This window comes from Larus michahellis, chromosome 16 (genome assembly GCF_964199755.1).
Source record: "Larus michahellis chromosome 16, bLarMic1.1, whole genome shotgun sequence".
In the NCBI taxonomy this organism is placed as follows: Eukaryota; Metazoa; Chordata; class Aves; order Charadriiformes; family Laridae; genus Larus; species Larus michahellis.
The window spans coordinates 6,611,956-6,622,570 of NC_133911.1; the positions used below are offsets into that span (position 1 = coordinate 6,611,956).

The 10,615-nt window shown below is 42.0% G+C and overlaps 1 protein-coding gene across 4 annotated transcripts in view; it reads left to right on the forward strand.

Moving 5' to 3' along the window:
* TNFRSF8 (TNF receptor superfamily member 8) overlaps positions 1 to 10,615 on the forward strand; it is a 36,051-nt gene that overhangs the window by 20,146 nt on the left and 5,290 nt on the right. For 3 of the 4 annotated variants that reach the window (XR_012583976.1, XM_074560736.1, XM_074560737.1), the window contains exons 5-13: positions 1,543 to 1,633; positions 4,666 to 4,791; positions 5,235 to 5,390; positions 5,494 to 5,587; positions 6,034 to 6,314; positions 6,515 to 6,625; positions 7,180 to 7,227; positions 8,369 to 8,439; positions 10,342 to 10,549. Coding sequence is in view for 3 of the 4 variants with exons in the window: in XM_074560736.1 (XP_074416837.1) it covers positions 1,543 to 1,633; positions 4,666 to 4,791; positions 5,235 to 5,390; positions 5,494 to 5,587; positions 6,034 to 6,314; positions 6,515 to 6,625; positions 7,180 to 7,227; positions 8,369 to 8,439; positions 10,342 to 10,549 (1,186 nt within the window). In the remaining variant the exon portion in view is untranslated. The remainder of the gene's footprint in view (positions 1 to 1,542; positions 1,634 to 4,665; positions 4,792 to 5,234; positions 5,391 to 5,493; positions 5,588 to 6,033; positions 6,315 to 6,514; positions 6,626 to 7,179; positions 7,228 to 8,368; positions 8,440 to 10,341; positions 10,550 to 10,615) is intronic. The other variant, XM_074560738.1, reaches the window with a different exon arrangement.

Sequence of the window (10,615 nt, forward strand, 5' to 3'; positions counted from 1 at the left end):
ATGACTCCTGAATGACCCTTTGTCTAGTGACAGGTCTCATTGTGTCATTTCCTGCTATTCAGTGTCGTCACAGAGTGGCTGGCTAACCAGGGTGCTCCTCCATGCAGATGCGAGGAGATTCCGCTTCCTTTTCCTAGGGTCTACGGCTTCCTCTTCAGAAAAGAAAAATACAGGGTGCACGTTTGTAAACTTGATTTGAGTCAGGCTGAGCAAGCAGACGTCTGCTATTTCCTCTATATAGTAAGCTAGAAAAAGTGCTTTGTAGGGAAGCTGTGCGGCCCAGTGGTTAGTGCAGAAATGTGTCAGGCAGGGTTTCTCAGTTCTATTACTGGAGCTCGATGAAATTTAATGGTTTCAATATATTTCTATTTCTTGTCCCTTTGTTAATTTCCTCCTTGACTGAAAGTTCCTGTTTTCTGATGTAACCTTGGGGCAAGTTAAATAACTTCTGTGTTTTATGGTCCTGGCGTAAAAAGAACAGCGTATTAAAACAGGAGAATACAGCTGTGAAATTAGTTGGGTAGAAAGATTCCGCACTGCATACAAAAGCAGTAGGAGACAGTAGGTGTTATTTCAAAGGCCAATGGGAAATTCATCTGCAGAAAGTGAGATGTAGCTCTTCTGAAATATTTAACTTTTCTACCAGTATCATGTGGGAAAATCTCTGGGGAATCTGCTGATTGAGTCTTTACAAAAAGTTGCCATTTGTACCTTCTAGCAAATACTGAAAATGAAATTCAGATAACAACATTTTTAGGGGATTATTAAGGGAGATGCCAAATTCAAAAATCAGATTCTCTCATCAGAAAACTTGTAGTACTGTAATTTCCCAGAGCACGTAGTGGCCCTGCCATAAAAAAATGAAGTCTTACTATATTCTTGATACAATTCATAGCTAAGTCTCATTTTCTAAGCTAACATAGAAGGCTCTGGGGAGACCTTAGAGCCCCTTCCAGTCCCTCAAGGGGCTCCAGGAAAGCTGGGGAGGGACTCTGGAGCAGGGAGGGGAGTGATAGGACAAGGGGGAATGGTTTTAAACTGAAAGAGGGGAGATTTAGATCAGATATTAGGAAGAAATTCTTTGCTGTGAGGGTGCTGAGCCCCTGGCCCAGGTTGCCCAGAGAAGCTGTGGCTGCCCCATCCCTGGAGGGGTTCAAGGCCAGGTTGGACGGGGCTTGGAGCAACCTGGGCTGGTGGGACACCTCCCGCTAGGGCAGGGGGTGGCACTGGATGGGCTTTAATGTCCCTTCCAACCCAAACCATTCTATGATTTCATTCGTATGTTTAAATGACTTTCAGAGAAAAGAGGCTGCTGAGTGAAGATACATGTTGAATTATTGTTAAATACACTGAATATTGCGTTCTTTGCTTAAGCATATGGGCAACAGCAATTTAGTTGCTTTGGGGATAGTTGAACTTTCAAAAAGCTGTAGGGTTTTCCTTACTGTCTGCAAGTACCAGCACTTGAGACAGATAGCGGGATCTGCCCAGTACAGAACTAATCATTTTCTAATTGTGTCTTTTGTCTGTTTCAATTTCTAGACATCATTAAACCCATCTCATTCCTGTGATACACTTGAGAATTGGTTCTATGATGAATCTTCACGAAGCTGCTGTTACCAGTGTCCCTCAGGTCAGTATGTTTATAATTCATTCAAATTAACATGGAACCTTTCTTGTAGAGATAGAATGAGCAATGTAGATCTGCAGAATTGCATGTTGTCCCTGAAGAAAAGTGCAATTTCATCAATCGCTCTCTAGTGTGGATCCAGATGTGAACTTGTTCTCCACTGCCCTGCTCCTGTTCAGTCTGCATGCAAACAATCTGTAAATTGCAAACTTGATAACTTGCTAGAATTTTTAATGTGTTTTTTATTGGTTGACTTGACACTCTGAAGTAGCTAGAGGTAGGCAGGTCTAAGAATTGATTTCAGTTTGCCTCAGGGTGTGAAACAGCTCAGTGAAATTAGGCTAAGTAAGTTTCTGATTGGAGACAAAAAATATAAAATGAAGGTGTGGAAAATCTGTCATTATCCTCATAGTCAAAACAGTTTTTAAAGTGTCTCACATGAGAAAGGGAACAGCCCCTTGTCGGGGGACACAGCGAGCTTTGCTGGAAGCTGGTTGTGACTCAGAAGCACATGAGGTCAGAAGCAGGAAACACCTCGGTGAGACAAGAGTTCCAGAAATGTCTGAAACTCCCCCTGTTGGCCAAAAACCCCCTCAGTGGGTGGGGCATTTTATGGTACTTCACCATCATCAATCTCTTCTATAAGAAGTGTTTTATTTATTTTTTTTAAAAGGAAATTTTTGACATTTATTTGTGCTCTAATAATAAAGAGGGGTTTAGCGCTTGGTTGCTGGCATTTGCATGCAGTTACATTGAGGTTCCCACTGGGACATGTTGTACTGCTGGCCACACCACTAGAATCGTTCAGAATTGTGTAAGTAAACAAGACCAAGGGATGGAGAAACTGGTCTCATAAAAGAAGAAAAGGGGCGGATTCTGAGCCAGTCCCAAGAAAAGCTCTTTTCGCCTTCAAAACCAGACTTTGCAAAAGCTCCCGTAATGACAGGTGTCATAGCGAGGTCTTGTGAAAAGCAGAGATCTGATTTACATCTGGCTGTAACGAGCCACCAGTCTCAATCATTTCATCTCTGCTTATTCTTGAAACTCATTTTGTTGACACATCCTCCTAGCAGTCCTGGACCATCTATTCACATTCCCAGGGCCTCCTTCACAACAGAAACACATAGGAATCCTCCTTCATTTTTATCTTCCACTACTCCTTCAAGCAGTAACATAGTCATATCTGCTTCTAACTCAACTGCTCACTGCAAAGAAAGAGAAGCTTTTCTAAAATTCATTGTAATCAAATTGGGACATCTTGAACTCTTGATGCAGCCTGGCTTTACTTTCCTCGGTGTTCCAGCCCACAGATGTACAGCTTTCAGTCTGAGCACACTGGCCCACATGCAAGCCATCCTCTGCTTCATAGTTAATTTCAAGTTCAATTTCATGATAAACTTCAAACCTCAAAAGATCATTCTAATCAATTTCTACAGTTGCCACATCTTTTCTCATGTATTTAATTCTTGGCCAGGTAAAATGAGACTTCTGGGATATCTTCTGGGATACCAGAAGAATATTTTAATTCTGTCATCACAGAACAAAATATTTCTCTCCTGTCAAGGGAGAAACTTCATGGGAAATAATGGTATATGCTAGAACAGCTCATGTTATGCAGAAGTTGTCTGTTAGTGGCTTTTTAGCTTTTTTGTTTGGTTGGTTTTTTTGTTGTTTTAGACTCTAAATCAGATATCCAGCTGCACAAGATAGTGCTGCAGTCGCCACAAGATAATTTCCCGCCCACAATTAACAGCAAATCTTCAGGAGTCAATGAATGCACATACTCACAAAAGAAAAACACTTAAAACACTTATTTCATCTACTTACTTTCAGTACGTTTTTCTGTACAGGTGATTGCAGCTGCTATTCCTACTGCTTAGGCTTTTATCTGGTTGTTGAGCTACGACCACAGTCAGTGGAGAACAGCACCAGAAGACACTGTTAGGCAAGCTTCAAAGCTGCTGCACCTGGGGCACACATCACCCAAGGGAGGGACCCATGTGTACAGGAAATCTCAAATAACTGAAGTTAAAGCTCTTGGGTTGTTGGGGGAGGAAGGGGAAAATGAACCACACTTGCAGGTACACGTGTGTGCAGCTTGAGTGCTGAGATTCAGCAGTCAGCCCCCACCTTGAGAAGAAATAGTCTGAGACAAGTAAGAGTTGGGAGTGACGTGGGTCAGGCCTGTCTGGTGGTATTTGGTGAGCCAAATATAGTACAGTTGCTTTTACCTGCACTCCTACATCATGCTTGCCAAAATGAGGTGAGTTATTTCCCTGCCAGGTTCCCCCTCCCTGTGGTTAACTCTTTGTGATTGGGTGATGCAGGCTGAGTGCTGAAACTGAGATTTGTTTCTCTCCTTCTGTTTTCCACCAGTGAAACATTCAACTCTGTCTGTCTTTATGTTGCTGCTTTAGCTTTTCCTTTTGCTTCTGCAGCTGCCACTGTTCCTTACCCCCTGGTAGTTATTCCACCTCTTGCAAGGCCACAAGGTCACAGCTGACCACTGTACCTTCTCGCGTCTTTGGCACTATGGCCAGTGGTAGAATTCCTCGTCTGTTGCTTCAGAGCTGAAACATCAGGAGTGCCTCTGTCCCAGCCTTTCCCTTACTCCTACCTAGTTACTGTACCTGGCTTGCCAGATGGATGCTTTTGAAAGCTAGTCACTAGGAAATTATTCCGGACATAAACACAGAGTCATAGAATAGCTTAAGTTTGTCAAAGACCTCTGGAGGTCGTCTAGTTCAGCCAGCTGCTCAACTTGGTGCATGCTGCATATATACACAGAAGGTCTGCGAGATCCAGGGTAGTGTGCTTGCAGACTGTGAGCGATGAGTACAGGTGAGTTGGACATGTTGAGCAGAGAAAGCGTATAGCATATACATCCAGCATAAGAAAGACATACATATGTAATTTGATTTCAAAGGAAAACAGTAGGAAAATTAAACCATCTCACAACTGTCAACACACTTCAGAGTGGGTTTCCCCTGTGATTCTGAATAGGTATCCTGCATATTTTGTTTTTCTTTCTCCAGGCTATGTTAAAAAGAAAGCTTGTCCTAGGGACCCAGATAAAGACTGCTTGAGATGTGGACCTGAACAGTATGTGAATGAAGCATCCCAAAAGCCACAATGTGACGCTTGTGTATCATGCACGAAAGGTTTGCTTTCCCTCACACATGCCTCACAGTTATATTCTCTCTATATATTCTATTTACACTTTATTTATTTTTTTAATATATATATATTTATATTTTATTCATTTAGAATTTCCAGCAGCAAAATTATCCATCCTTGGTTACTGATTTAGAGAGCAGAATGCTACCTTGCGCATAATCGGCAGTGCTTCCTGTGTGACCAGGCACTACCTAAAAATTCTCTCATCCACTGCTATCCAAGTCTGATTTCTGATTTCTGTCTTATATTACAAGCCATTGTCTACAGATTTCTCCAATTATTTGTGACTTACGTTGCCATCATAAAGAATGCCAGCAGCCTGTTCTGCTTCCTGAGCCTTTGAACTGGCGTTGCTCAGCTTTGGCCCCTGCTTTGCGTTTTCCTTGTGGGGTGATCTTTTGTTACCGCGTCTGTTTCTTCCTCACAGAATCTGACCTTGTGGAGAAAGAGCCCTGCTCCTTCAATTCTAGTCGCGTGTGTGAGTGCCGCCCAGGCCTCTTCTGTCAAACCCCTGTTGAGAACACCTGCATGCGATGCCGGCAGCACGCTGTTTGCAAGCCTGGTTTTGGAGTCAAAGTCAGAGGTAGGAATTCCTACCTGTCTAAGCTTGCCTTTTCTGACTTCGGCCACAGGCCTGGGCCTGGTGCAGTTTGGTTGGTTGGTTTTCAGGCTTTATTTTTATTCAGGCACCTCAACAACTGATGTTACTTGTGAAAAGTGCCCTGCTGGGACCTTCTCTGATCAAAACTCCAGCACTGACATCTGCAAGCCCCACACAAAGTAAGTCCATAATTCTTTAAACTAACTAACTAATTAATTAAAGTTAATAAAGGACAAAAAGGGACACCTGTCACTTCTGGTGCAAAGTATACAAATCTATCTTGGAGGCAATGGGATAGCTTTTGGCTTCCGTGCAGAGTTTAGAAGGCCTCTCTATACCTCTTGCACAGCTCTGTACCGGAGCAAGGAAGAAATCCCTCTTGCCTCAGTTCTAGTTTACTGAGTACAGTGGAATTATACACACGTGTGAGTATCAGGTTTGCATCCAGGTCAAGAATTAATGCCACAGGGGTGAGAAGAAGGTTAATGATACTTTTTCACTGACAGCAATAAATGCAGGTGGTAGAAAAATGAACAAAGGCATGTTTGTCACGTGGAAAATACTCTTATCTTGTACCATGGCAGTTTCCCCTGTCGCTAATACGCTGTTCTCTTTCGTTCCCTAGCTGTGCCAAGTTAAACAAAGTAGCACTAACCAAAGGAAATGCCACACACGATCAGGTTTGTGTGGACAAATTGCCCACCTACCTCACCCCAAGCACCTTGTCCATGAGATTCAGTGATGAAACAAATAACTCTGACCTAAGGAGGTTTGAGGAGAAACTGCTGACCATTTCTAGTATCCTTTTAAGCGCCGCCACAACTGAAAACCCCAGTTCAACTGCTGAGAAGAAATCTCCGGCTGGCACTTTTCCTACCTCAGCCAAGGGGGAGATGACAACGGGAGGTAACAAAGATAAAGCATTTACTCTGTCTAGTACGTTTTATTTGGATATATCTTTGCTAAATGCAATTTTTCTGTGGGAGCTTCCTGCAGATCCCCTACGACTTGGGAAATGTTGTCCGTGGTTCTACGTCCAAATACATAGATCTACTAATAGTTGCCCCCCTGCCTTTTCTTAGCCTTTCCTGTACTCTGTGCTACAGGTCTCGTTCTTTGGGGAGTGGTTCTCTCTGTGATAGTGCTTCTTGTGGGCGTGCTGTTATTTTGGAAAAGGAAGGTTTGCAAGAAGCGGATCCTCATCCTCAAAGGAAAGCGTGAGTTTTTAAAGCTGTAATACATAGTATGCGGTTTGATTATATGCCAACTGGGAACTCAAATATCCCAAAATTTTGTGGAGGTCATTGGGGAAGAGAATGTTCACTGCTGCCTGCTGGAGGCGGGCCAGATAAGGGTTCTAGGCAAACTGTTTATGGAGCATGTTGAAGAACATGAGAGAAAGATTGAAGCAGCTGTAAATTTACGGAGGAAGATACTACAAGCTGGGTGGGGAAAGGGTAACCAGCCATTTCTTCTCTCAGCACAGACACTAATATTAAATGATACTTGAAGTGTTTTGAGAGTATTTGTTGGTTCCTGGGACAGGGTTGGACTTTGAGGATAAGAGGAAGAGTGATTTTTACTGATACTGAGTCTCCTTAGCTTTGCCTAGAGTTACATGTGGGGTGTGTCTGCAGAACCACATTCCCTCTTTGACAGAAAGCAGGATGTGCGCGTTGTAGGTTGGTTGTAGACCTGTGGGTGTGGTAAAGCTGTTAAAGCCTGGATGCTCCATGATGAGTTTTACTAAATGAATGGTTTTTTTTATCAGCACATCTGCACTCCGTCATTTCACACAAACCGGGGCTCAAATCTCAAGGTACGTTACTGATGGACCAGGAGTTGTAAAACATATGTCTAAAGAATAAATGGGTAGTTTTAATATGTAACTTTATTTTATTGGAATTTTAATTTAAAACGTGGAACTCTTCCATGTCAAATGTGCGTCTGCTGATTTGCAAAAAAGGCCAGTCCTGCTGGCTGCCCTGTGCAGGCAGGTGACACTCTGGATGTCACAAGCCACTAGATGGCACTTTTTCCCCGCTGACTGGGCGGTGTGTCAGTGCAGCGAGGCTTTACAGGAACAATGCCCAATTAATTTCTGGGCACTCAAATGTGAGGGACGTGTTCCAAAAAGAGTGGGTGTTAGCCATAGCAACCTGTACTCTAGAGTACACATATTTTGCCCAATTAACTAATCCCCTCTCCACACTTCCATTTCCAGTGACTGATCTATTCTCTTCTGTTGTGTTAGACTCTCCTAATTACCACGCACCAGAGCTTTTTCTACTCATTTATTCAGAAATACGATTTAAAACCTCTTGTGTGCAGCTTAATTTTCTCAAAATGGAATTTTTGCTTCCTCGTTTCCCTACCACAATAGAAATTGTTACTGTGCAGCGTTATAGAGCTGATGCACTGAAAATAAAGATGGCTGTACATCAGGGTGAAATTCCATAGTAGGCTTGAGCCCAGCTAGCTTCATGGTACAGCAGAAGGATGCTGTGCGTTCCCTTCCTCCATCCTTGCATTAAAACCCCATCCCTTAATATTCGTCTGACCACACGATGAACTGATCCAACTTGTTAATTCAGCAGAAAGTTATTAACACTTTTTTACTTTGTTTTGGTTTTTAATAAGCCTGCCTTCTGCTTATCTGGAAAGCTTAATCAGTTCATCGTTTGATTAGATGAATACCAGCTGTGGTGTGGGAAGAGTGATGGGGTGGCCAGAAAGGGCTTTGGGGAGAGTAGGACCTCACAGTCTTGGCAGCAACATGTTGCTGGTTCACCTCAGCCATGTCATGTAAGTGTGCCCTCAGTTGTAAAGACGCATAATGCAGGTGCGTTGGGCAGTAGAGTAGTTTAGGACATGGCTAGGTTGATATTTCAGAGCAAATATTAACATTCTTGTGATTGCTGTGAATTTTCTTCTGATAATTTTTCCTTTTTCCATTGCAGGTTCTGATCTAGTGAACAAATGTGCAGTAAGTGTGAACAATATTCCAAAACAGATCACTTTCCATTCCAATGTAAATAATGATATTTTTGAGTGTTCTGTTAAAGAGTGCCAGCCTTTTTGTTTGGACTTTCCTCTATAATGCATGATCCCGTAGGTCTAGCGATGGGATATACTAGGGCTTGCTGCTTTTGTGTCCTGGGCTATGTTTAATGTGTGTTAATGTGATGCTGCCAGTCTTGCTTGTGAAGGGAGTATTTGGTTTGGTCTTAAGCCATTCATGTTGCATTCTGTTGGACAAGATCCAAAATCACAGGATGAACATGCCTTTTCTACCTTCTGGGAGAACTTTGTCTGTCAGTTCCATTTTATCTTACTGCTTCGGTCACACAAGTGGGATTTGTACTCTTCTTCTGTCTCCCTCCATGTCACCTTCCCTCTTTGTAGGATTTGGCATGACTATAATATGGGTACACGGTGGGTATTGTTTGGAAGACTTTCCATCAGGACCAGTCTCTGGTTTAACAGTACAGTCTGCAGATGAACGAGGGAAATATCGGTCAATATGGTAAAAACAGAAAGCAGTTCCTCAGCTGCTGAAATCGTCAGAGCTCTGTTTGATTCTCTCACTTCCAGTGATATTATAGCAACTTTCATCCTCTGAGTCTTCCTAGTTTATTAGGCTTATCTTAAAGGTCCATATCTGCCAGAACACTCTTTAGACTGTTCCCTTTTTTAAAAAAATCAGTTTGTTTTTCAATGTTGTACATCTACACACATATAAGATACTACTTATTCTAATAAATCTGGCTGTGATCAGCTATCAGATTGAGTTTTGGGGAGCTTCCACTGTTGCTTTCATAGCAAGTCAGACACGATCAAGAGTTTTGAACTACAAATTTCAAAATCTTACTATGTTGTGTTTTGCTTTGGGTTTTTTTTGGTTTTTTTTTGTTTGGTTGGTTTTTTGGGTTTTTTTGTTTTTTTTTTTTTTTTTTTTTTGTTTTTGGTTTTGGTTTTTTTTTTTCTTTTTTTCCTTTTCCAACCTTGTGGAAACAGAAAGAGAGCTAGGAACCATGGGAAATTTGTGATGCAGAATCTTTAACCTCTCTCTGACTCTGGCTCCTCTTTTAAAGGACTGTCTGTAATTAATTCTTCACATAGCAGCTACTCTGAGCTTGTTTCTCCTCTCTGAGGTTCTGCTGAGGCAATTCCATTTTGAAGTTCAATCAGCTCAACCTCTGGTTGTTTTGTTCTTCCATAGGAGCATGGTAGGTCTTTGCAAAATCTTAGAGGAAGTTAAACGGTGTATTTTCTGTTGTGACTGTTTGACTCTCTCACCATATGACTACACATCTGTACAGGTTTGTCCTCTGATACTTATAACTAAATTTGAAAAATATCTTCTTAAAGTTCTTTCTGAGAAAATCCCTTAAAATTCTTACCTCCAGCATCTGTCTTTCTTACTGATGTTATACTCTGCTGAAAAGTCCTACTGAGCTTCACCCCCTCAGAACGCAGCTGTATTACAGGCCAGCAGACTCTGCAACAGAGCTTACAGTCTAATACTTGTGGCGAAAAGTCAAAATGACAAATAGGTGCATTTACAAAAGTTTGTCAGCATCTAAATTGTAGACAAGGCAGTGGAATTTACCAAAGCATCCAAGCAGGCCCAGGAAATTGGATTTCAGTGGAAGTGAGGTACATTCTTGCAAAGGTCATAGAAAATTTGTGAATTTAGCTTAGAAACGCTATTTTTAAATATGGCCTTAAGTGATGCAGGAACCTAGTTCAAAGAAACTTAAGTTCCGGTATCAGTTAGGCACTTTGGAATTTTTTACTCCCCGTGACAGTGGTGCTATGAAGTACATTATGTTATTCTGACTGCCGCAGAAGGATTCTGTAGACCTATTGCAATCTTAGTGGTGGTGTTTTTACATTCACCCCACTTCTACTCTCCTCTTTGTATTGGCAGAAAATCATCCTGACTACTGACAGTGAGCCAGAAGAGAAGGAGTTAATTGAGAGAACGCTCCCATTGGAAACCAACAATAACTTGGTCTCCAGTACAGAAAAATCATATAGTCCTGATCTGAGTCTGACTGATGTGACACAGAGCAATGGAAATGCCCCAGACTGCCCTACCGATTCTCGAATGAGAGACCACACAAATAATCGAATTGGTGAGTCTTGCTTTTCTTTTTTTTTTCCCCTTACATTTTCAATTTTGCAGCCCTGGGGACATATGT